The 25,980-nt window shown below is 47.4% G+C and overlaps 1 protein-coding gene across 4 annotated transcripts in view; it reads left to right on the top strand.

Moving 5' to 3' along the window:
* The window catches only part of LOC123032237 (Snf2 related CREBBP activator protein), a 32,701-nt gene extending 12,943 nt beyond the window's left edge, over positions 1-19,758 (top strand). For all 4 annotated transcript variants that reach the window (XM_044447979.1, XM_044447980.1, XM_044447978.1 and 1 more), the window contains 22 exons: positions 14-191; positions 486-622; positions 4,675-4,844; positions 4,937-5,129; positions 5,235-5,371; positions 5,656-5,842; positions 6,017-6,186; positions 6,654-7,003; positions 7,472-8,014; positions 8,096-8,263; positions 8,974-9,204; positions 9,597-9,923; positions 10,083-10,321; positions 10,464-10,831; positions 11,050-11,252; positions 11,671-11,840; positions 12,178-12,374; positions 12,857-12,971; positions 13,340-13,468; positions 13,559-13,741; positions 14,158-14,241; positions 14,657-19,758. In XM_044447979.1, coding sequence (XP_044303914.1) covers positions 14-191; positions 486-622; positions 4,675-4,844; positions 4,937-5,129; positions 5,235-5,371; positions 5,656-5,842; positions 6,017-6,186; positions 6,654-7,003; positions 7,472-8,014; positions 8,096-8,263; positions 8,974-9,204; positions 9,597-9,923; positions 10,083-10,321; positions 10,464-10,831; positions 11,050-11,252; positions 11,671-11,840; positions 12,178-12,374; positions 12,857-12,971; positions 13,340-13,468; positions 13,559-13,741; positions 14,158-14,241; positions 14,657-18,532 — 8,355 coding nt within the window. In that variant the 3' untranslated portion in view covers positions 18,533-19,758. The remainder of the gene's footprint in view (positions 1-13; positions 192-485; positions 623-4,674; positions 4,845-4,936; positions 5,130-5,234; positions 5,372-5,655; positions 5,843-6,016; positions 6,187-6,653; positions 7,004-7,471; positions 8,015-8,095; positions 8,264-8,973; positions 9,205-9,596; positions 9,924-10,082; positions 10,322-10,463; positions 10,832-11,049; positions 11,253-11,670; positions 11,841-12,177; positions 12,375-12,856; positions 12,972-13,339; positions 13,469-13,558; positions 13,742-14,157; positions 14,242-14,656) is intronic.
* Positions 19,759-25,980: the final 6,222 nt, after the last annotated feature.

Raw genomic sequence — 25,980 nt, 5'->3', positions numbered from 1 at the left:
TCTTCCTATTCAGGTGAAGACACCCATTCCCTATCTGTTGCGTGGCACCCTGCGAGAATACCAGCACATTGGTCTGGACTGGTTGGTCACCATGTATGAGAAGAAACTCAACGGTATTCTGGCAGACGAGATGGGGCTTGGCAAAACGATTCAGACGATCTCCCTGCTGGCACATCTGGCCTGTGAAAAGGGTGGGTGAGAGACTTTGAGAGGATCTTGTTTCCTGGCCAGTGCAAAAATCGCGTCATGAAGGAGAGCGGGTGACAGTGGGTTCTCATGAGAGGGGGGAAGCAAAAGTTGTAGATTGGCATGGCACCCCCTTTACTGCTAACGTTTGGCCAGACTACTAAGAAAGCCAGCACTCTGTTTGGGGGATGAATAGGCTGTGGCAAAGCAATAGCTGCTTTTGTTCCAGGCATTAGATATGAACTGAAGCAGTCTTGCCATCCGCAAGTGTGTAAGTTCTCTTTGCTGTATTTCTGCAGGCAGTTGGGGCCCACACCTGATCATTGTTCCCACCAGCGTGATGCTGAATTGGGAGATGGAAATCAAGCGCTGGTGCCCCAGTTTCAAGATCCTCACATATTATGGAGCACAGAAGGAGCGTAAGCTAAAGCGGCAGGTGAGAGAATTCAGCCCCTTGCATCTTGGTCAAAAATGGGTTTTAAATCTCACAATATAAATGGTTTGAATTCTTGTTACACAGTAGAAAGATTGTTCTATGTTGAAAAAAGTAAAATTATATCATTTTGCTTCAGAAAATTTTGTGTCTTAAGATCCTGCATAAAAGTCTCTAAATAGGATTCCCCATCACCATCAGTCTGCTCCTAAGTCAATCTAGGGGTAGCTGATCTAGTAAGTGAAAAACTAGACCCCATTACTATTATGTTGAGTGGCAATGATGGAACTAATTACAGTTTGGTGGGTCATTACATTATGTTTTACCACTTGTTTTAGACCAAGGGGTAAGCAGACAATAAATTGGGATCTACTGGCAATGGTTTCTGGTTCCCAGTTGCTTAATAATAGCAATAGCAAATAACCTTCGCATAAATGCAGCTGCTGAAATGAAGAAAGCTTGGTTAACTAGGAGCTGACTCTTGTGTGAAAAAAACCTGTGAGCTCAGTTCTATTCTAGTACTGATAACAAATTCCTGTACTTGCTATGTGCTCAGGGTACCATTTTCTTCAGTTCCAAGTGTGTGTCTTTGTATCAAGCTTTGAGTGGTTAACAGATTTGCAGGTCCTACTAAAAAGAAGTGGAGGAAAGAAAAATTAGATCAGACAAGCCTGAAGTCTAAAACAGAGATGTTTTTGAAAAAGTGAGGTGACTCCTCTGGGTGATTTTAATATGATGTGTCATCCATATCTACGTGGATGTGTCATCAGTATCTACATATTATAGGAAGGAGAATAGAAGTATAATTTCTTAAGAGATCAGAGAATGGCTAGGAATTGGAATATCTAGAAGTTTGGCATGTAGGGATTAAAGAATTACCTTATGCTGTTGTAATAAATAGAATGTGTCTGTTCCATTTGGGAAAAACCTAAGGCAGGGAATGTTGGATAAATCAAATAATGCTTCTGTACTTATGTGCTCTGGCAGTTAATTAAAGACAGAGCAATGAAACACTTTGGTGACTGAATTCTTTGTTGTTTCAGGAAAGATGGAAACCCCAAGTGGGGGATGTATAAGAATTTCTTTTGATATTTTCTAGTTCTCTGAAGTATATGATAATGGTGCAGAATGCATTTGAGGTGTTAATAAGGATGTGAAGGGAGGAAGAGGGTTGCTGCAGTTCTCAGGGACAAAAGATTGGTCAAGCTGAACACCAGCCCAACAAGGCAGTCTGCCACCACCCTTTATGCCCAACTCCTCTTGAGCCTTGGGATTCTCAGATCTTACAGGGCACCTCAGTTGCTTCAGAAATAAGGGCCCATCAAGCACCCTTTATTTCAAACGGTAGTGACAAGTAAGCTCCGAAGGCTTAATTTGAACAAAGCACACACTTTCAGTTATGATGGGTGCTGTGTTCGTTTATAAAAGTGAAAGGGAAAACATAGAACAAAACTGAGCAGTCTTTAGAAACAGCACTTCCAAAACAAAATAACAAAGCTAATATAGCTTCCCATATATGTATCTAAGCACAGGTCTTCAAATAGGACAGCACCAAACACATATGTGGGGTGTGAAGCAAAGATCGAGACAAACACAAGCCAAACTAAGATACAGTCATAATCTCCCTTGTTTTATACTTAGATGTTTTTGACAGTGGTAACACCAATTGCAAAATAGTTTCCATGGAATTTTTGGTAAGGAGGGACACTATGACAGAAGCTATGCTGAAATCATTCACTTTAAATGGCAGAATGCTGCTCCAGCTTTGAAACCAGAACCAGAGAAGATAACACACGGGTCGTTTTATGGCTGCGTACAGGCCCATCTTCACAAAATGGAGGTTTTACAGGGAAAGTAAATTTCTTGGCAAAGGAGGGGTTTGTTCAGCATTACTTCACATAAAAAATAGGAAACAGAACAGAGGACATGGGAACTAAACATAAAATAAATTGTGCACGTAAGAAATTACAGTTGGCACATGTAAGGAAACTTGAGTTAACAGATGCATGTAAAGGAGCATTCTTCAGCATATTTAATACAAAATACTTTTGGAAAGGTATAAAATCAGATAAATATCAAGTATTTAGGATTAAATAATTTTGTTCTGTGGAATTTCATGAAATGCTTAAAGAAAACAAAAAGCTACAAAGACTTGCACATGTCAGTTTCAGTACTTGCATAGGAAATGTATGCATATATTAAAGCTCTCTAAGTAACAGTTGTGTTAAACCTCCAATATTCATACATATTCATAAACATGGATTATGGGTCAATGTAACTGATCAGCCTCAATAAGTGCTTCCAATAACAAAAGAGACTTTGAGGCTATATAAACAGCAGGACCAAACCTAGATGCTAACACATGTTGCAATTGTAAGTAGTGTAATTCAGCCCTAGCAGGCAAATCATATTTAAATTGGCAAAACTTAAAAAGGATGAGAAACATGTCTATGCACAAATAAGCTGGATAGACTTTTGCATTTCTACTAAGATGTAAGCAGGAAAGAATCACCCAACAGCTTCTTCTTTTCAGTCCTGCAGAGGAAACCTTTTGCTCTGATCAGTGGCTGATAAGTGATAATTGCTTTCTGCACTAAGCATGGGGAATGTACATTTCTCATCAGCTGCTGGCTGGAGAGAAAAGCTTAGGTGGGACCAGAGGAAGAAGTTGCAAGGCCTTGTAGACAACCCCCATGGGTTTTATCAAACCTGCAAAGGTTCCTGATCCCTAGCTTATATAGAGCCATATAATAAAATGAGCATATTATGTGACATTTACTTCCATGGAGGCTGTAGAAGATTATGTATACCCATAAGAGGCAATGCTTGATTAGAAATAAATTAGTTCAACATAGATCTTGCTCTGGGATAAGCACAACTAATTAATCCTAGAATTTTTCCTCTAGTTTCCATTATAGACTGAATTAATTTGGGTAAGAGAGTTCTCTTAATAAGACATTCCATACTTTTAAAATGTATGGTAAGCCATGGGAGTATTAATTTGCAAACAAGGAAGTGGGAATATTTGTGGCTTCAGTATATTTAGTTGCAATATTTAATAACTAACATTTCAGGTACGAAAGGGCAGATAAAGAGTTTGTCCAGGTGTGAAGAATAAATTCTTCAACTCACAGGGAAGAAATGTATATTTTCTGAGTTTCATTAGATTTGCTAAATGGATGAAAATTCTAAAAGCAATGGTAGAACAAAGACTGAAGATATCCTAAATGGATATTAACTGTTAGAAAATGTCATTTATCACAAAATCAGTTACAAAGTGCTGTTTAGTAAATAAGCTGTAAAGATGCAATAAATGCATCTTTTTGTCAATTCTAACTGCATTTGAGATGACAGTTGTACCCTGGACTTAATCCTTGCCATTAGATTCTAGACTGTAGCATTTGTGAAAAAGTATTCAAAGCCATGCCAGATTTAAAAACTCTTATAGCAAAACAACCAATGTATGAGCAATGCAACAAGCAGAATACAGTATTCCAGAAACAAAATGGCCAATAGTACATCCCATTTATAAATTGTATAGAATTTAAATGTTTAAATCATAGATTTAACATTTTTAAAACTTAAAACATTCTTTATATCAATAAACAAATTTTAAAATAAAACCTTTCTGTATGCGCTCTTGGTGGTTATTTTGTTTTATTGCAAAATGTTTCCCTTAGGCAGAAGGGTATTGTTGTTGACTTTCTGTCTCAATCAACAACTTAGTGGACCCCTGAAACTTTACAACAGGGGTGCTAAATCTCAGGCTCAGAGGCCATGTATCATCCTTGGAAATTGGCTTCCATACACCTTGTAGTTTAGAAACTTTACTATGTAGAAATCACGGAAGTAGACCAGACTGTAGATAAAATGTGTGGAAGCAACTGTATTACAGTGCTGCATTTTGGAACAAAATGAGATTTCTTTATACACGTTTGACTTGAGGGACAATTTTGCCTTTATTAGCTGGTGTTTTCCTGAAGCAGGATGAAGAATGGGTAAAATGGAGTCCTTCTTGCTAGTCACTTCATAACCCCTTCACTATTTGTGTTCAGGGTTGGACCAAGCCCAATGCCTTCCATATATGCATCACCTCGTACAAGCTGGTGCTGCAGGATCACCAAGCCTTTCGACGCAAGAATTGGAAGTATCTGATTTTAGATGAGGCTCAGAACATCAAGAACTTCAAATCCCAACGTTGGCAGTCTTTGCTTAACTTCAACAGGTGGGAAGTCAGTGATGTTGCCCTCAGAGTGGCATAGGACTCTTCTCTACCTCCTCACTGCTTCTCACCCTCCCATTGCATTTGTGTTCCAGCCAGAGGCGTCTGCTGCTGACTGGGACCCCTCTCCAGAACAGCCTGATGGAGTTGTGGTCCCTCATGCATTTCCTGATGCCCCATGTCTTCCAATCACACCGCGAGTTTAAAGAGTGGTTTTCCAACCCATTGACGGGTATGATTGAAGGTAGTCAGGAGTACAACGAAAATCTGGTCAAAAGACTGCATAAGGTGAGTAGGCTGGGGAGTGAGCAGTCCTGGCAGGGGGCAGCTCACATGATAGGAAAAGATCTGGGATTTGCAAGAGATCGATTTTCGCTGTTGTTCTGCTAACAGGTGCTGCGGCCCTTCCTTCTGAGGAGGGTAAAAGTGGATGTTGAGAAGCAAATGCCAAAGAAATATGAGCATGTTATCAAGTGCCGGCTCTCCAAGCGCCAGCGTTATCTCTATGATGACTTCATGGCCCAGGCTACGTGAGTACAAAAGGGGAGTTGGACCATAGGGAGAGCACTGAAAACAAGGATTTGGGGCTTTCTGTGACGTAATACTTTGTGGCCCAAATTTTGCAGGTCTGGTAGACAGGGCATCTGGCAAAGGAAACTGGAGTTCTGAGGAACTGTGTTCAGTGACTTGTTCTTTCAGTTCCTCAGCACTGAGCAACCCTGTACGACCCTTTCCTCTCTGAGGCCAATACTAGGACTGTGCTGCTTGGCATCTCTGAACATGGCTGATTCTCTGTGGCCAATTCTCTTTTCAGCACCAAGGAGACCTTGGCAACTGGACACTTCATGAGTGTCATCAACATTCTGATGCAGCTCCGGAAGGTCTGCAATCACCCTAACCTCTTTGACCCGCGGCCAATCCACTCACCATTCATAACAGAGGGCATCTGCTTCAACACAGCCTCCCTCGTCCTGAATGCCCTCAATAATGACCCTTTCAAGGCAGGTGCCTCCCAATCTGGTTTGGTGGGAGAGAGTGGGTTTGCATCATTTAGGAGGCACTGGGGTGGGAGGGTGGCCACTGTCGGGTCCAGAAGGGAAAAGCATAGGTGGGTAAACAAGGCATCAGAGCTGGCTTGGAGCTCATTTCCTGCATGTGGGCCTTGCTACTTACAGCACGTGGACTTGGGCATTTTTGATTTGATCAACCTGGAGGGTCGTGTATCCCGCTATGAGACAGACACGTTCCTCCCCAAATGGAAGGTGACACGGAAGCTGATTGAAGAGATTGCTGAGTCCCCAGACCCTCCTCCCAGGCCCAAACCAGTAAAGATGAAAGTGAACAGGTACCTGGGTTTATTCTCCCTGTCTCCTCAGTGGGCAGCTTTAACCTGGAGTTTCAATTCTTTGTTGCCTCAACTAAGTGGGGCAGTGAGTGGGCTCCATTAATATTCTTGGCAAGCTCAAAGAGGCTTCTCCAGACCTTTTCCCTTGGTTTCTGGCTCCTCACCTCTGCATGTTTTGGGAGTTTCCTGTCCTGAAGAAGACGACAACACTGGGGAGAGATGCTGCCTATTTCCCGCCGAATCTAGATGGCAGGCTACTGACTCACAGTATGGCTAGCTGCTCCTTAACTAGCTGGTTCCAAGAGCCTGACTCAAACTATTCCTTCAGTTAGAGCACAAACAGTGGAAGAGTTTTGCTTGAGATATGCATAATGGGGGCTCTGCTCTATAGGAGGGAGAGTTGACTGGAGAAGGGGTTTGACCGGGATCCCAGTGCTGAATCAGTCTTTTCCCCCCCATTTCTTTAGGATGCTGCAGCCAGTGCCCAAGCCAGAGAACCGTACAGTGGTGCTGGTGAACAGCCCTCGTCCCCCCACCCCCCTGCAGAGATCCATCGCTCCAGTGCTTCCAGAGGCACTGCCACCGGCTCTAGCCCCCATTCCACACCCAGGGCCTGTGTTGCCAGGGCCTGTGCAGCCTTCCCCACTTCCTGTCTCAGTCTCTCTCCCTGTGTCTATCCCAATGGCTCCCTCACCAGTGACAATGTCAGTACCGGTGCCTCCTTCCTCTAGACCACAGACCCAGACTCTAGTGCCTACGCTGAGCCAGAACAACACTGCTGCTGCCCTGCTGCAGGGCCAAGCCTCTGCTCCACAGGGTAAGGTTCAGAGGTCCCAGAAGTGTGGGATGAGAGGGGAGAAAAAGGTGGCGGTTTATTCCCTCTTTCCAGTTCATTTGAACCCTGGCTTCAAATCAGTTATCAGTAGCCATGCACCGAGAATTTTTACTGCGTGAATAGTGTGTGCATGTGTTTGTTATGTGCATGTGTGCTGATACAGAAATGCAGATAGATTTTTTTAATTTTGAACATTGAAGCTTTTAGCCCTTACAACTGCACGGGAACATAGGCTGCTTTTATGTGCTAGAACTGCTTCAACCAGGGGTGCCTCTATCTGAGTTGGGGTGGGGTGGTAATGGGTGTTGCTGGGAAGGGTTTGTTAGCACAGAGAACAGATGAGAAGAGCTTTCTTTTATCCTACCTGGAGCAAAATAATTCCTTTTTTAGGAGGCCCAGGGTAGATCTGGGAGCCCCAACATGTTTGTAATTCCTTCCTTTTTTTTATAGTTCTGCCAATGGCGATGACTGCAGCTCAGCTGGTCCCAAACACTCCTCGGCCCTTACTTCCACCCCCGCCCCTTTCCCCTGTCACAACCACCTCGTCCTCACTTAAGCCTGGCGGAGGGCCAGTCTCCATGGGACAACAGCAGCCTATTAGCACCTTGAGCATCACTCCTGTAGGTGGACAGCCGCCGCCACCCATCAACACCTTGGGTATCACCTCTGTGGGGCAGCAGCCCATCAGCACCAAGCCAGTCAGCACCCTGGGCATACCTCCTGTGGGGCAGCAGCAGCAGCAGCCCATTAACCCCTTGGGTGTTTCTGCCCTGGGGGGGCAGCAGCAGCAGCCGCCACCGCCTGCCAACACTTTGGGCCCAACCCCTGCAGTCCAACAGTCTACCAGCACCATGGCTGCAGGCACCATTGGAGGCATGATGAAGCCAGTGAACATCCATCCAACAGTACCTGCCTTGCCAGGCTACAATTTTGCAACTGGACCCTTGCAGCAAAGGCTTCTGCTTTCCCCTGACATGCAGGCCCGGCTGCCTTGTGAGTATTGAGGGGATGGCAGGAAGGTGGCATTTGACAACGGCTGTTTCCAGAGCCTAACCAACCCCTCTTTCTCTACAGCAGGTGAAGTGGTAAGCCTTGGCCAGCTGGCCTCATTGGCCAACCGGCCCCTCCAGAGTGCTCCTGGCAGCAAACCCCTCACCTTCCAAATCCAGGGAAATAAGCTTACTTTGACGGGTACACAGGTGCGCCAGGTCACTATGCCTCAGCCAGCCCGACAGCTGCCAAGTAGGTAAACCCCAGTCCCCCATGATTCCAATGACACCCCACTGCTCTGCATGATGTGTGTCTTTCTAAACTATTACTTGAGTAAGATGGGGGCAGGTTGTAATAAAAATAGTGGTAATGATAATAACTTTTAAAGGCATGGAGCTTATCTAACCAAGCATGTTGAAGGGGAAGCTGTAGCCTCACCTTCTCTCTGATGTGCTAATTTTAAGTACAAAGGTGGCTTCTGTGAGGGAGCATCCAGTCTTACACATGCCATCTGTAGGGGACTGGTCCTGCAACAGAAATGTCTTTTCTGTGCCCATTACTTGCCTCTTTATTTGAAACAAAATGGACAAAATTTAGTTTCAACTCTACAAGCAGGCAGTCAGAACCTTGCTGGATTCACATGCAGGGAGTAGGTAACACCAGGTTGTTATGGGGCATGATGAAAGGGAAATGGGAGCAGTGGGAGAAGGGTCTTTTCCCCTGAAGGAGAGGAAAAGTCCCTCTAAGCTCCTGGTGCCTCTTTGTGAGCCATCCGGTGACCCGAGGGATAGAAGAAATGCCAGAGCCTTGCCTGACATAGAGGACCACTGTTCCTTTGGTGGGATCTCTTTAGGAAGGCTTACACGTGCTTCGCCCTGCAGACCAAACAGGCAATTGAGCGGACAGTTCTCTCCCCTCTCTCAGTCTCCCTCTTTCTCCCTCTCCTTCCCTCCATGCTCTAGGGAATGTAGTTCACCTGGTCTCTGCTGGGGGGCAGCATCACATCATTAGTCAGCCAGCACAGGTGGCTCTGATTCAGGCCATGGCCCAGCAAGCAGGGCAGGCCCCAGTGGGTGTGCAGGCTGTGCAAGGCCACCAGCCCCCTACCATCTTGCCTGTCCCAGCTACCAGCACAGCTGCCGCCGCTGTTGCCTCCACAGCAACCATCAGTGTCCCCATCGCTGCCACTCAAGGTCAGTAGACAGCCGGATTCCTGGATTTTTCTTCTAGCACTAGGCTTGTGGGGCTGAGGGCCAGGACTCTGGGGCTTCGTGCTGGGATCAGTAAACCTCCTTCCTGTACCTCCAACTGTATCTCCTTTCCCTCACATCCCATCCTTCTGCATCGAGTTCCAGCATCTGCTACTAGCTGCCTTCCACCCAGTTTCCTACTCCTGTTCGTCTGAGTCTTACAGGCACTGCTTCCAACACTCCTCTTCTGTGCCTTCTGCTTTATGAAGCTTTGCCTCTCTGCACTGACATAAAAGTAATAACTGTAATAACAGCCCTAAAAGTAATAATGGGCAATGTTCCTCACCCATTGGGTTGCCCCTGTGCGAATTGTGTCTTTGTCCTTGACTTCACAGTGCCCTCCTCTGCGGTGAACAGTTCTGGTGTGGTAAAAATCGTGGTGCGCCAGGCCCCTCGAGATGGCTTGGTACCGCCCTCTCCGGGTCCACAGCAGGCTCCTCTGCGCCCGGCTACACCGACAACTGCCACTACCCTGCCCGGCCTTTCAGCGGCGCTCATGGCCCAGCGAGCCCCACTCTCCATAAATCCTGTGTCACCAGTCAGGTTGCCCACTCAGCCACTGGTGCCAGTGAGGACACCCACTCCAGCTCCTCTGCAGGCCCTTGTGAGGCCCATGTTGCGAATGGTCCAGGCACCCAACCCTGGTGTGGAGCAGCAGTTGGGTAAGCATGTGTGCCAGCAACCCAGGCAGGGTTTTCTCGTCCCAGATGATTGGAGGGTCGGAAAATGGTTTCACACTGTTCTGCATCAGAATATCGGGACGCTTTTATCGTTCCCCTTGCCTGTTCCCCTGACGGTCGTGCTCTTGTTTCCTTCTGCAGTGACGGCTTCCTCACCTCCCACAGTGGCTCCGTTTGCTGTCACCCCAGCTACCACCGTCACTGTCGCCACCAGCACGCCCCCTGTTGTGTCTTCTCACGTCACTTCAAGCCCAGTGCCCAGGGAGGAACCAGAGCTGTTAACGCTGCGCTCCACAACACCCACACCCCCTCCCCCTTCCATCCTGGCCCCAAGACCGCGGCGGCAGCCACCTCCCCCACCCCGGTCACCCTTCTATCTGGTGAGTTGCCTGGCCAGGGGACTTGGGGCTGTGGGCAGGATTGGAGGCACGGTGGTCAAGGGGCTGGCAAATACTCCGGTTGTGTTGTGAGCAAAGGGCTGGATTCGGCTCCACCACCTGATCGCACCCTCCTGGTTTGCAGGAATCACTTGAAGAGAAGCGGAAAAAGCAGAAGGAGGAACGCCTCGACCGGCTTTTCCGCCTCAATGAGCAGCACTGCAACCTGGTGCCCATTTATGGTACTGAGGTGCTGAGCTTCTGCACCCTCTTCCCTCCTGCTCCCCCATCCTGGAAGGAGGAGGGTGAGGAGGGGAGTGAAGAGCATGAGGGGACAGCCCAGGAAACGGAATTGCAGAGCTGGAGAGGAGCCAGCTACGCCCACTGCTTCGCAGCACAAGTGCAACGGGATCCCCAGCGCCTTGAGGCCCACTGGCAGCGATCAGAGTCCTTGGCCAAGGCCATCCTGACACCTCAGCAACGCATCGAGGAACTGAGAGACATCATAGAGAGGTAGCGTTTTCCTCTGTCAGATACGTTGGCATTTGGAGGGTGATGGTGGCAGCAAAGGAACATGGCGGCAGGGGAGGGGGGCAGAGGAGCACTTCACTTTTCCAGAGGGTTCTTGAGCGTTCCAAGGTTCATCTCTGAAGGGAGCTCGAGAGTTCCAGCTCTCCGAAGTTGTCTTGACGCCTCCCTTACTGCCCTTAGCCTTCCTTCTGTCTCTGCAGGTTCATTTTCGTTATGCCTCCTGTGGAGGCTCCTGCTATCACCATGCACACCTCTCACCCACCCCCATCGCTCCTGCTCCAGCAGGCTGTCTTCAAGGAGACCCTGCGTCAAGAGCTCTCGCCCCATGCCAGCTGCCTGCATCGTATCATTTGCAACATGAGGACTCAGTTCCCAGACCTCCGCCTCATCCAGTATGACTGTGGTACGTGCTGCAGGGTGGAGTCTGTGTGACTCCAGCTGGGAGTGAGGGCACTGTGCTTAGACCAGTGGTGGAGCACTGAGGACCAGTTCGGTTTCATGACACTTCAGTGGCGGGCTGAGGCAAAATTATTAAAAAGCCAACAACTAACCAGCACACTGTAGCTTGAAACTCACTGGCAGTAGTTAAGTCCTAGGAAGGGTGTTTCAGCTTTTCAGAATGAGAGAGAAAAAACTACACAAAAGCCTGGAAATTCCAATTTACTGATGGTTCGCAGCAGGGGGCATAGCTTTCAGGAGGATCTGGATTTGATCCCTCAGACTGAGGTTTCCCACCCCTGCTTTGGGCAATTCAGTTTTAGGTAGGCACACACATAGACACTGATGATTCTTTATCGGTTTGTTGCTACTGTTCCTTGTAGGAAAGTTGCAGACATTGGATGTGCTGCTGCGGCAGCTCAAGGCTGGGGCCCACCGAGTCCTTATTTTCACCCAGATGACCCGTATGTTAGACGTGCTGGAGCAGTTCCTCAATTATCATGGACACATCTACTTGCGGCTGGATGGCAGCACCCGTGTGGAGCAACGGCAGGTAAGGAATGGCATCCTGCTGCCACAGGGAGAATATCCAGGTCTGCATCTATTTGTCAAATAGGTTAGCAAAGATTTGCCGCAATAATTGCATTTGGAATAAATGAAAGGGAGAAGTTTGACCGTTTGCCATTGGTCAGAGGACTGAAGACTTTTGGGTGGCAAGAAGGGGATTAGGAGTCATGGGAAAAGAGAGCCTTGCAAGTAACAGATTCTCCATCCTCTAATGTGTGAGCTTTTGTAGGTATTGTGTAATGCAATGTGGAAGTAAAACTAGGAGTCTCGATCCTGGATTTTCATTCTGTTTTTGACTCTGGGTTCTTCTTTGACCCTGGCAGGCCCTTATGGAACGTTTCAATGCAGACAAGCGCATCTTCTGTTTCATCTTGTCTACACGCAGTGGGGGTGTGGGGGTGAACCTGACCGGTGCTGACACTGTGGTGTTCTATGACAGCGATTGGAACCCCACCATGGATGCCCAGGCGCAAGATCGCTGCCATCGCATCGGGCAGACACGGGATGTTCACATCTACAGGTTAGCTGGGCTCTCTGTTCCATTGCCATAGGACAGAGGAAACTGCCTGATGCTAAGTCTCACCACTGGACCATCTTTTCATTAGTGCCTGCAGCAGGGGTGGGCAGCCTGTTGTCCTCCAGCTATTTTAAGCAGTAACTCTGGACAGCATAGCCAGTATGGAGGGATGAATTGAGTGGCTGGCCAAAATCTGAGGAAGGCCAGAAGGCCTATCCTTGGTCTGCCCTGACTGACAGTGATTTGACAGGGTTTTTTTTTTTAAATCGGGTCATTCCCAGACATATCTGGAGATGCCAGGATCATGTTGGGGTCCTTTCGCTTACGAAGCATGTGCCCCAGGAGGTGGTATGACCGTAAGAGGTTTCAGGATGTCCTTTCCAAAGGAGACTTGGATTACACGTTCACACTCATGAGATGATACTATAGCGCAGACACTGTGCACATGAGCAAAGTGCAGGTTAACTCTCTGATTCATTCTTTAGGTTGATCAGTGAACGGACAGTGGAGGAAAATATCCTGAAGAAAGCCAATCAGAAAAGGATGCTGGGAGATATGGCTATTGAGGGAGGCAACTTCACCACAGCCTATTTCAAACAGGTGATCATGCAAATCTCTCACTGTTAGAAAGCCTGTGTGCTGAATTGTATGTCTGTATTTGTGTGATTACATGCTCCCCCCTATGCCAGTGGAGTCTGCTTTGGCTTGTGCAGCCCATGGAACAGCTGGTTTGGGGATAATGTTGCTTTGATGCTGAGCGCCATAAGGAGGTTTCTTTACAATGTGGAATTATCTTGAGGCATCCTTAGGAATGATTGCAATTGACTAGCTGTCTTAGTCTGCTGTAAGAAAGACATTTTAAAGACAACCCAGTTAGCCTCAGGATGGATTTTCAGTGGGTCCAAGAGCAAGCAGTTAGCTACCCCAAAGCTGCTTATATCTGACCAGTTCATTTTCATGCTCCTCAGCAAACCATTCGTGAGCTGTTTGATATGCCACTAGATGAACCAGCTAAGAAAGAAGGGGAGGTCCCAGCTCTAGCACAGGAGGAGGAAGAGGAGCCCATGGCCACCAAACAAGCCCAGATTCTGGAGCAGGTAAGCTTCCTTTGCCCAGCCATGATGCTGAGTTACAGTGGTTGTCTTTTGACAAGGGTCCTGGTTTACCTGGATGTGTCTGGCATGCAGGCACTGTGCAAGGCAGAAGACCCTGAAGACATCCGGGCAGCCACCCAGGCCAAGGCAGAGCAAGTGGCTGAACTGGCAGAATTCAATGAGAACATCCCTTTGGATGCAGAAGAGAGGCCCAGCAGGGAAGAGGAAGAGGAGCTGTCTAAGGCTGAACAAGAGATTGCTTCACTGGTAGAACAGGTACACATCTCTCTGTGCATCTTGAGGAAAAGTGGGATTACTTGTGTGCCTTTAACCTAAAGGAGTTGGACATGAATTAGTATCGTTTCTTGGTGGTGTGTTTTGATTGGGGCCACCGCAAGCTGCTCTTTCATCTAGCATTGTTCGTTCCCTCCAAAGCTCAGACAGAGGTTTTTCCCAGCCCTGCTCCTTTTGATCCTTGTAACTGTTGATGATGGGGTTTGAAGCCTGAAGCGTGCGACTGCTTCCGCTAAACTGATGGTCTTCCCTTTCCAGTAGCCAGGAAGCGCTGCTTCCCATTCTCTTTCTCCCAACTTTATTCAGCTGAGCATATCCTTACCTTTTTCCTTATTCTGAGTGACAGACGTGCATATTTCTTCAAAGATTCCCTCTGAAGGTCTTTTACTGTGTTGCAGCTCACCCCTATCGAACGCTATGCCATGAACTTCTTGGAGGCTTCTCTGGAGGACATCAGTCGAGAGGAGTTGAAGCAAGCAGAGGTAAACTCCCAGCCTCCAGTACTGTGGTTACCCTGGATGCAATATCTGGAATTTTAGCCGGCTGAATTGTCTTCTGTCTGAAGTTAGTCAGTTCCTCAGTCTGATATAACTTCTGAAAAGGCAGCCACACAGCAACCATCTCTCAGGCTGTTGCAAATCCCATTCCTCTGGATTTGCAACCTTTCATGGAGATAACACCCAAAAACTAATAGAACCAACTGTTTCTGTGAGTTTGTAGTGTGAAGGATTCATTGGCAAGTCATGCTGGGGAGGAAGAGAGCTTAGGCCTCCAGAGTCATCCTCTCACTGGTACTCCTGTCCAAATAGGTCTCTGTCCTTCCTGGGCATCACTTGTTAAGCAAGGGTAAATGCATTCTTTGGAAGTGTACTCAGCCATCTTGTCTGTTGTCCCTAGGAACAGGTGGAAGCTGCCCGCAAAGATATTGACCAGGCTAAGGACGAGGTGGTTTTCAAGTTACCGGAGGATGAAGACGAGAGCTATGTCCTTGAGGAAGGCTCAAGCAAGAAGAGCAAGAAGGCCAGGGTCCCTAGCCGTACTGCTTCAGAGAGGACAGGCACCCGCATGAGTGAAAGACTGCGTAGCACCCGTCTCCCACCACAGGATGGAGACAGTGGAGATGTGGAGTCCACCCAAGCTAGGCTGCCCAATCTTCGGCATTCCCGAGTAGTGACAGATGAAGAAGATGATGGCTTGCCCCAAGTGGCTCAGCATACACGAGGTGCTGCTGTGCGTAGAGAGTTGGTGAGGGACGAAAAGCCTGCTCAGGTTGTCCTGAACACTCGCAAACATTTGGCCCGCCGAGAAGAAGCATGGACTAAGACCCCAGCTGGTGGGGAGAGGGTGCAGAAAACAACCCCACACAGAACTGAACCTTCTGGTGACAGGGGTTTGAGAACTAATCCGCACAGGGTGGAGACTTCATCTGTGGGGGATAAGTTGCTGCAAGGTACTCCACAGAAGCCTGATCCAGGATCTGCAGGGGACAGAGTTCTACGAGGCATGCCTCTTAAAGCAGAAGCCCAGCCTGCTACTGATAGGCTGCCCCAAAGTTCCCCACAAATAACTCATATTGGATTGGAGAAGGTGTTGAGACCAGGCCCCCAGAAGCCTGAAAAGCCTTCTGGGTTAGATAGGCGTCATTTGAGCCCACCAAAGCCTGAAGCACCCAAATTTGAGGTAGAGCCCCCCCAGCTTCATTCCCAGGGGCTTGATGGGACAGTCCTCAAACAAGGAGCATATAAGAGAGAACAGAAAGAGGAAGGAACTCCCCTGCTCAATCTGTCAGCCTCTGAACTCCAAGTTGCTGAGAATGTCCCAACAATGGGAGTGCCAGCGTTCCAAGCATCATGTGCTCCAGTGGCTGAGACTTTGTTGGATACGCAGAAGCCACCTGTTGGTGAAGTCACGCTGGGAGTCCCAGCTGCAAAAGAGAAGGCATCAAGCCCAGTACCTCTAAATGCTACCCACGAACTACCTAGTGAGAGCAAACCTACGGCGGCTCAGGAAGTAGATAAACTTGTGAGTGAACAAAAGGAGAGCCTGCTGTGGCCACAGGAAGAGACTGACAAGAGTATCCGTTACAGTACTGCAGAGCAAGCATCGCTGAGCTCTGTGGACAAGGCACCCAGGCAGGAGGCTTCGCAGGAGATGACACCTTCCAGCAGTGCTGATGGGGCAGTGGCTACTCTCTCCTCCCCAAACTCAGAGGGTATCCCTCTGGAAGCCACCAGTGGTGCAGCAACCCAGCTGGATCGTGAGACCCCCAAAACGGAGGTGCCTGTGCTTCCTTCTCCAGCCCACTCCACAGCAGCTACTAGCTCCCTTGCTCAACTGGAAACTTTGCCCTGTGCTGATGAACAGAACGGTTTAGAGCAGCCTTCCAGGACTGGAGGTCTGCCTGGCCCAATTTCAAACTTGGTGAACAAGCCTCAGTTGGAAATCTTGCCACCAGAAACTGTATTGCAAACATCAGAGGTGGCAGTAGCTAGCAGTGAAACCAACAACCTCAGTGAGTCACCCAAGCAGATGCAGGGGGTGGTGGGGAAAAGGTTTCCTGGGGATGAGACCCCAAACGAAGCCGAGATCGCAACCATCTCCACTGGTGCTGTCTCTTCACATGTGAGTCCATTAGCTACAGTAACTTGCCCAGGAGCGCTGTCATCAGATGAGAGTCTTTCACCAGCCAAACCCCTCCGCCGCCGAACTAGTGCTGATGTGCAAATCCGGCAGAGCTGTCAGGAGCAGGATGGCCCCACTGCCAAAGTCTTGCGCAAGCTGCCTGGACGACTAGTAACAGTGGTGGAGGAGAAAGAGCTAATTCGGCGCCGCCGTAATCGTGTCCGCATACTGGATGCTGCTGACAGCACCATGACGAGCCCCAGCAACAGCTCAGCGCAGAGCATGTCGGAGCCAGAGATCTCGCCCACTGGGAAAGAGCTGCCACTGTTGCGTGACTTGCCTGCCCGCCGGAGAATTGAGCTGGAATGCCGGGCAGCAGCCAAGGAAAGAGATGACAGCTCAAAACGAGAGTTGCTTATTAGCCCTTCCATAGAGCCTGTTAAACGCAAACGAGGGCGTCCCCCTAAGAATAAGTCTTCTGAACAGCCAAGTCCAGATATGCTTCAACCGCTCCCTGAGCCAGTTCTGGAGATCAACCTCCAAAGCAAAGCACCAAAGTGGAAGTTACCCAAGACACAACCTCAAAGTAAGACCCCAGAGCAGAAGGTGCTGGAGACACAACCCTCAAGTAAGGCCACAGAGAAGATGCCTCAAGGGCAACCCTTAAGTAAGGGCTCGGAGCAGAAGGTGCCCGAGACACAACCGCGAAGTAAGGCCATGGAGCGGAGGGTACCTGAGTCGTCATCACCCAAGAGTGAGTCTCCCAAGAGCAAGACCGAGAGTAGTGAGAATGACTCACCAGTGGAAAAGCGAAGGCGCGGCCGGCCACCCAAGGTCCGGGAATCCCCTATCATGTCTCCCAAAGCTTCTGTTTCTGGAAAGCTATCAGTTGCATCCACAAAACCCTTGATCACTGATTTATCCCGTAAAGTGCAGAAGCAGCTGCAAAAATCCCCCGGGCCTACCTCTGTACCAGAGGCAACATCAAAGTCACTGGACTTGTGTCCCAAAACAACTCCTGTCTCAAAAGCAACACCTAAGCCACAGAACCAAATGCATCCCAATCCCTCATCAGTGTCAAAATCGACTCTTAAGGCACGAGAACTTTTGGCTACCCCCCTGAAACCTCTTTCCAAATCTTCCACAGAAGCGTGTGAATCCCTTGCCATTCCCCCTAGAGCAGTGTCTGCCACAGAAACTTCCACAGAAATGCAAAAGCGCCCCTCTCCATCTCCTCTGCTTCATGCATCGCACAAAGCTGCTCTTGGTTCCCTGACAGCAGAGTCTCCACCAAAGCGGAAGAGGGGTCGGCCCCCAAAGAACCCGCCCTCTCCTCAAGTAGAGGCTGCACCACCTCCCGCTTCAACCTCTGACCAAGAGACCTCCACGGAGAAGCAAACCCCTGCTCCTCCTGTCCGCAAACGGAGGAGACGAAGGAGAAAGGATGAGCTAGGCCCATCGTTGCCCACTGTCAGCCAGAGCTCTTCGGAGGGTGAGGACACACGCCCACTCACCAGGCTTGCTCGGCACAAGCTGGAAGAGAAGCCAGAGTCTGGCGGGGAGGGTGTAGCACAGCCCTCCCCAAAGCCTGCTGCTGCAGAGGGGGCCTCCTCAGCCGAGAGTAGTGCTTGGGAACAGCCTTTTGGCGACACCCCCACTCGCTCTACCCGCCTGCGGCCTGGCAGCCTCGTTCCACCGCTGGAACGGGAGACCCAGCGGCGGAAGCGGCGCTGCTCCCTGGACGGCAGCCGGGTGAGCAACAGCAGCAAGTCGCCTGCCCCCCAAGCCATCTCCGAGCAGGATGGGGGGGAGTCAGAGTCCTCCCTGAGGTCCTCCTCAGAGTCTAGTGGTAACAAGCAGCCCAAGCGCCAGTGCTATGAATCAGCCGGGGGGCGGGGCAGGGGGCGGGGGCGAGGGCGCCGGCAGCTGAGCAGCATGGCTGACCGCGTCCTTCGGAGTGCGGCCAAGCCGGCCGACAACACCCGCTCGGCCTCTTCCCCCATCCCCACCAGGAAAACAGGCCCTGCCTCTGCTTCTGCTTCCACCTCAGCTGGGGGAGTCACTGGAGCGCTCTCTCCCTCAACTGTCTCCTCCCCAGGCACCCCCATTACCTCTTCACTAAGTAACAGAGGCCGTAAGCCCAAAACGTGACCACCGCGTGAGAAGTTCTGCTGTCACTTCTCTACAGGGATGGATGGGCCAGTGCCATCTCTTCTCCCACACAAGGCAGTAAGCAAATTTAGTCCGCCAGCCCATGCCCCTGCTCTGACTCTTCCTGATGGTGGGGGCAGCCGGTGGGGCATCCCTGTCCCCGCCCAGCTCCCTGCATTCCAGACTTGACTGTTAGAGTACTACTTGAAAGGAGGAGAGTGGCTCACTCCCGGATGCTCTTTTCAGAGTGGGGCGAGGGGCACTCCTGCTGAAGCTGCTAGTGGGGGTGACTCGACTGCTCCATTGCAGGAGGAAGTGACCAGACCCGCACTTTGCTTAGTGTATGTTGCTGCTTCCTGGTGGTGGAGTGTGTAGGGGCACAGGGGGTGGCTCTCCAGAGCCATGGCCCTTGGAGGAACGCTGCAGGGCTGCCACCACCCCTGAATGCCCTGCTGGTTCAGTACCACTTTGGGAAGCCTATAGGCGCTTGCCTCCCTTTTTATAATCGTCACAATGGGGGCTAGGTGTCCCTGTCCTCTGCCCCTTCTTCCCCTCCACCCAAAACCCAAACCTGCAGGGGACATCCTCCTGATTTATAACACAATTAGCTCTTACTTTTTTAATGGCTTTGGGTTGGTTTTTAAATGACAGTGACCAAATGCTGGGTCCCCGTTCTCTGGCTATCCCTTTTTGATTGTCTCTGCTTATTCCGTTCACCACTTAGGGCCCTCTTGAGGCATGAGGAGGAGAGAGAGTTGGCTCTCAAAATATGAGGGGCAAGGCCTGTTCCAGTAAGGTCTTGCCCTCACTTTTTGTGTCACCTCCAGAAGAAAACTTGTATTTTTAATTATGTATATTGCAGCCTCACTGCTCCAAGAATTCTCTATGGGCTTCTGAGTTGGGTCATATCCCCCTCCCCTTCCCTGCCTCTATGTACAGCTCTCAATGTAAAATAGGTTCTTTTGAACATAATCTATGCAAAGGTTATTTTGTATAGGGGAGCACAACGTTCCCTCCCCTCCCCCACCGCAGTGGGATTAGGGGGTGGCAGTGGTTCTCTGGTTTGGGGGAGGGGTGCAGTGGGGTGGAGGGGGAGGTGTTCCCATGGAGCTGTCTTTCCTACTGAAGCATGTTCAGAACTTGTACAGAAGACCGATGTAATCTTTCTTCAGAATAATGCTATGAATAAAGTGTTAAAAAAAGGAAAAAACAACAACAGCACACCATATGGGTCTGTGGAGCCTTTCTTGTAAATGAAGCCTCCCGCGCTTCTGTCTTCCTTGCTGTAGTCTTCCTGGAAGATGAACTGGCAGTCAGGCAATGCATGAAATCAAGGTTTGGTTCAGGGATCCCCACCCCGTGGGCTGGCACATCTGGAACTGTGAGTCTTACAGATGCTCTCACAAAATGACTCCCATGGGGGCAGGGTTTGCCCATTAATAAAATGGTTGCCATGGTGGGCATGAGCAGGTGCAACATGGTTCTTTTCCAGAATGCAAGTTAGTGAAACTAAGAATACAAATACAAGGTAGGGATAGAATCCAAGCCTCCAAAACACAATCATTAATCCCAGCCATAGATGACACTGGAGAGCAGTGCTTTACTGTGTTTCAGCCATTCGGTTAAGTTTCTTTAAAATCTTAAAACACATTTTGTTATATGTGAGTTAGCTTCGTATGTCAGCATACTCACATTTGAGTAGTCAGCTTCCATCTAGTGTAAAATAGAATTTGCTGTTACATCCAAATTAGTATACTGTGGGTTAGTATTTGTCTTCCACATCCAAATTCCAAGCCACTGTTGGCTTGCCATTCCTGTTTGAATGATATATGGGTTTGTGCTTTATGCAAGGTAGGTAACCGAATATGGGCATAAATGGCAGGAGTGGCCAAGCTGATGCCCTGAAAGGAAGGGGGTTTCCTTCCTCACTGAAACTTGGAGACTTGCCAATTTTTCAGGTGTGTGTTTGTGTACTGGGAGTGGAAATACAACTGCACTTGGTTGCTATGTAATTTAGAAAGGAACGTGCATGGTATTGAATCTGACTCACCTGAGGCCTTCTCCATCTAGAATGTGAAATCTGAGCCTCCCTGCATTGCTTACACTCTTCTGGTCCACAGCTTGAGGGGTGCCTTCTAGCAAGCTTACGAAGAAGCATTTACAGGGCCATTCCTATCTGGTGTGGAGGATCATCCCTCACCACTGAACCATCTTTTCCACAGCCACCTTAAATCTGTACCCCCTTCATTTAATACACAACTTCTGCATAAGGCAGCTAGACGTTCATTGGACAAAGGTATGTGTTATAAAGATGAATGTGTTACTAAAGAGGAGTAAAACCCTTTAAGAGCCTTTTAAAAATAGAGCTGCTATATTGTTACTGGTTTCTAATCTGAAACAAACTTTAGTCAATTCCTGTATGAGGCTCCAGCACAGTTAACTAACTGGCCTGGCGGTGAAGGGTTGATACTCCCATAAGGGTTGAAACATTTAATAGCTTACCGGGTTTCCCTTGAAGTCTTCAGTCTGGCCTAGCAGCTACCCCACTTCCCCATCTCTCCCCCAGCCTCTGCTCTTCCTGAATTGGAGGCTTCCCCTCCACACTCACTCGCTGCCCGATGCCTTGCCCGCCTCAAGCTTGGCTTCCCAGTCCAGCCGCTGCTTCACTGCTGTGTTCCTCGGGCTCTTTTGAAGACACTCGTGTTGTCACTGTTCTGACAGACTTCCCCAAGTGAACTTGGGATGCCTCTTGACAGCTCTCTCCAGAACACTGCTCAGTAAAAAGTCAGAGAGCTCTGTTCAAGCTCAGAACTAATGGGCATCATTAGAATGTGCAGCTCTTCAGGCAGGTGGGGCTGATTTTGTTCCCATCTTTGTTTAAGACACATACCTGGCCTTGTATTCCCCTCCCAAGGAGAGCAGTAACTGCCACTCCACCGGCACACCATATTTCATCTACCTGCTGACGTTCACTCAAAAAGCATACATGTTCTCATACTGTTAACCCCTTTTAGATAAGACCGGGACAATTTTTTTCCACAGCAGGTAGAATTTGCATTAGCTTGTTTAAGACAGAGATATTGAGAGAATGCTAAGAGGTTCATTATAATTTTGGCAAGTTGCCTTTGACAACAAAAACATCAAACTATCTCAGCAATAAAAGATGATAGTGGCAAGATACTAATTCATCCTAAAGATAAAAATTGGCAGTAGTGGTTCTTCGTTGAGGTCTCGGTGCATCTCACACATGGGTGCGGCACCTGCGCAGTGAGAGAAAATTCTGTCAGCTTACTAGTTTTTGGTCATCCCAACGTGGCAATAGTGGTTATGAAATAGCAGAGGAGGATATAAATCGCACCCCACAAATTAATTTTCCCTGTCTAGATATGTCTCAGAGTCCATTTTAATGGTGCCTTTGCTGATTAATGAAGTTGCCAAAGCAATAACTAACATGAAAACAATAAAAGCACCTGGTCTTACAGGATTTCCAACTGAGTGATATAAAACATTTCCAGTTTTTGTATTCCCAAACATTATTGCTTGCGTATTTTTGCTTCAGGTTCTCTTTTATCAGTGCTCATTTATGCTATTATTACAGTAATTCCTAATCTGAGAAAAGTCGTATGTACTGTCCTAATTACTGACCTATTTTATTGATCTATGTTGACATTAAAATACAGCAATTCTGGCTGAAAGACTACAAGCCATAATTCAACTTGTCCAGGTGAGATTCATTAAAAATAGGCAAGGAGCTGAAATTGCTTGTGGACCTGATTGCATTAAATGAGGATGGAAAAGACAACTGCAATTATCTAGTTGGATCCAGAGAAGGCCTTTGATAAAATTTATTTGATATTTATCATTGCCACATTGAGAAGTTGTTTTCCTGTTGAATTTAAGACATGAGTTAAAATATGAAAGCCCTAGAACCAGAGTAAGGGCCAATGGAATTTTACTGAAAAGAAAAGTGCTAGGCAGGGATGTCCTCTATCCCCCTTGATACTTAATTTATGTTTGGCGCACGTGGCATGTGCTATTTGATAGAACCCTAATATCCATGGATTTGTGATTAGTGCACTAGCATATAAGCTTATTTTCTATGCTGCTGATCTTTTATTTTTTTGAACTCCACTCATCTGTTCCTGCTTTGAAGCAGACAATGAATGATCTTGAACATTTATCTACTTTCTGTTTTAAATGGTCAAAAACAGAAGTCATGACTATTGGGGAATATATACCACATAGTTTGTTATCTAACTGGCAATTAGAGGTTTAATAATATATCTGGGAATACTTGTTCCAAGAAACATCATAAATTATGAATTTAAGGGACATTAACAGATGGGTATCTATAAAGTTAAGTCTATGGAGCAGGGTAAATATACTTACAATGAATGTAATACCTCACTTTATGTTCTATATGGAATTCCTTTATATATTTGGCAAGCATTTCCAGAAGTGTAATGTTTTGTTTTGTAAATTATTACGCAGTTCCAGTGCACCACAAATATCAAAAAGGATGCAACTTTCAGTCAGAGGGTGGATCTGGACTGTTTAACCTGTCCTTATACTATTAAGCCTGTCTGTTGACTTGCACTAGATTTAGTTTTTTCCCCTTGGATTGGATTCCTCATCTCAGTCAGTTTTGGCATCTTCCTTTCTGGCTCCTCTTCCCTAGTGGACGGCATCCGGGCTCTTGTCCTACCAAAATGAGCAAGGTAGCCTCTGCTTGTGGCAGCCAGAGAGCAGTGGGTATATTTTCACATCAGTTGCAGTTTGAAATATTTTACCTGTCAACTTTATGGGGAAATCTAGATTTTAAAATGAACAAGAAAACATTTGTTTGGCAGACTTGGATGGCAGGCTGATCTTTGCTTTAGATGGATGTGTCAGTCCTGATAATATTTTCCTGCTTTTGTGTGCTAGTTCTACGCAGCTACAGCAACATGGCAATACATGCACTTGAAACATTTATTAGAATCCAGGTCTGGTCCTGCTGCTTTTATGCCTTCAGAGCTGCCTGTGTTGTTGGAAGCATTGGTTGAGGCTGAACAGCTGTATCAGCCTGCAATTCATTTCTATAAATATCTATTATCATTGAATAAATATGATACACAAGGACTTAACCAAGAATGGAATAATACACTGGAGCACCCCATCTTGCCCAGTCAATGGAGTTCTTCAGTACGACAACCCTGTGAACAAGTGCCCTTCAAAATGGTCCGTTCTTGACTGTCCTGCTCAGCTCTTGTAAAAACAAGGAGGTGACTTCCTTTATGGAATCGCTCCATCTCAAAGTTGGTCTTCCTCTTCTGCCTTTGAGTCATTCACATGTTTGTCTTCTCCAGTAAGTCTTGCCTTCCCATGACATGCCTAAAACTATGGCAGTTTCATCACTTGTTTCCAGAGAAAGTTCTGGCTGGATTTGCTCTAGGACCCACTTGGTCGTTCTGTTGGAATCGGATCTTCACAAAGCTCTCCTCCAGCACCATGTTTCTTCCCATTAGCTTTCTTCACTGCCTTGCTTTCACACCCGTACATACTGATGGGGAATACAATTGCATGGATGATCTTGGTCTTCGTCTCCAGTGAAACATCCTTTAGGCTACATTTAATTCATCAAAAAAAAAAAAATGTTTCAGGTATATTGGATACCACAACATCTTTTTGATGGAAGCTTAATCAGCCAATTAGTGGAAGTGCGATGCTGGTAATGCGGTGGTTCTCAACGTGCTTTGGCAATCCCAATTTTGGCAGCTTCCTTTTGGGAGAAGGTAATCAGATAAATCTTACAATGGAAAGTTCTTTTACAGTCAAGGATACACATGTTCTTTTGAATTATCTTGCCATCTCTTGGAATGTAATGCAAGGTAAATGCAACTAAATTTCTGCACTCTTTTGACAACTAAGAGACTAATACAGCAACCTTGGAGGGATAAACTGCCACCTATAATAACACAATGGGTGGAGGATTTATTTAATTGTTCAATTATTGAACTGGTGGCATTTAGGTGTAATGGATAAATATATGGATTTGGGGAGTGTGCTTTGTTGAAGTCTACACATAATTACTTTACTGGTAGTATGTTCCGTGTTAACATATACATATATATAATATACATGCAATTAGTGCTATGGATCTTTTACATTTGATTCAAAAATTGTTTATCCTTTTCTCCCTCCCACCGCATTTAATAGCATGGTTTGGTTACTTTTGTATTGCACAACAACCACCACAACGAATAAAAATAATATTAACCCGTTTGTCTTCGGTCATTCAAATAAAGCACAAGAGTGGAAGCATACTTAACTTTTGCCTCTCAAAATTTTCTTCACACAATAGGTAACAGCATGGTACCTATGATCCCTCAGCTCTGGGGAGTCAAGTCTTGCACTGGAGTAATAACAATGAGTAGCACACCTCAACCTTCCCCCAGGATCAAGTGATAATCGGGTAGTAGTGCACCTCTCTGAACAGTCAGGCAGCCAAGCCGCAAGGCTTTATGCTGGGTCTGAACCATTTTCTTAGGCCTGTAGCCTTTAGATGTTGCTGCTTTTGTAATTGTCACCAGCCCCAGCTGGTATGGACTGTGGCCTGGAATGATAAAGAATTGTAGTCTGGCAACATTTGGAAGGTCACCGGTTTCCCACCCTTGTCCAAGAATCAACATACTTTCCTAACACCCAAAGGTGGAGCAGGTCGTGCACTCGTTATGTTGTCTAAAATTGGCTTTCCTCAACCAAGTGCCCTCCAGATGTTTGGGACTTCAGCTCCCATCAGCCCCAGCCAGCACAGTCAGGAACCCTGCAGGGTGTAGCACCAGGTTCAGCAAGATGGGCCAAACCATACAGGAATGAACAAGAGTGCTCTTGCCACCTCAGTCGGGCTATTTGCTTGTTAGAATAATTGAATATGGAGATACTTCTCAAGCTCAGAGTGCAGCTCTAAAAGAGGGAAAGGAAGTTCGAAATAATTGACATGGTTTTGCACAGGCCTTGGAAAGTTTTCTGTCACAGGGTGCAAGAATGTGCACAGACTGGTTTCTTAGCTGTCCTTGAATTGCCTGATAGTGGGAATCTTGTGTGAAACTCGCCATGTGCTGAGGCGTGCCTATATTTGAACTTGTCTGAGCCATTTCTCGGATAAGAGTTGTTTCCTTTTGTACTGTTGCTGCCAATCCCAGAGCAGCATGTTGATGACATGCAGTTGAAATATGTTCATGGTACTTCCCAGGGAAGCAAACAGAATCGTAAAAAAGCTATAGAAAATGAACTGGTCATGCTACACCTTTGAGGACTGTAACCCAGTTTGGCTCGCAGAACTCGTGTGTGCTGTGCTAATTTGGGTTTAGACTGGTAGGTAAAGCTGAACGAGGGACTACAAATGCACACTCAGGATGGTGAATGAAATCAAAGTTTATTGATAAAGAAGTACCAATGGCTTACAG

The sequence above is a fragment of the Varanus komodoensis genome, unplaced genomic scaffold (assembly GCF_004798865.1).
Source record: "Varanus komodoensis strain SLA01 unplaced genomic scaffold, ASM479886v1 scaffold53, whole genome shotgun sequence".
NCBI lineage: Eukaryota > Metazoa > Chordata > Lepidosauria > Squamata > Varanidae > Varanus > Varanus komodoensis.
Note: the sequence above shows the minus strand (reverse complement) of the source record. Positions and strands in the feature narration are given on the sequence as shown.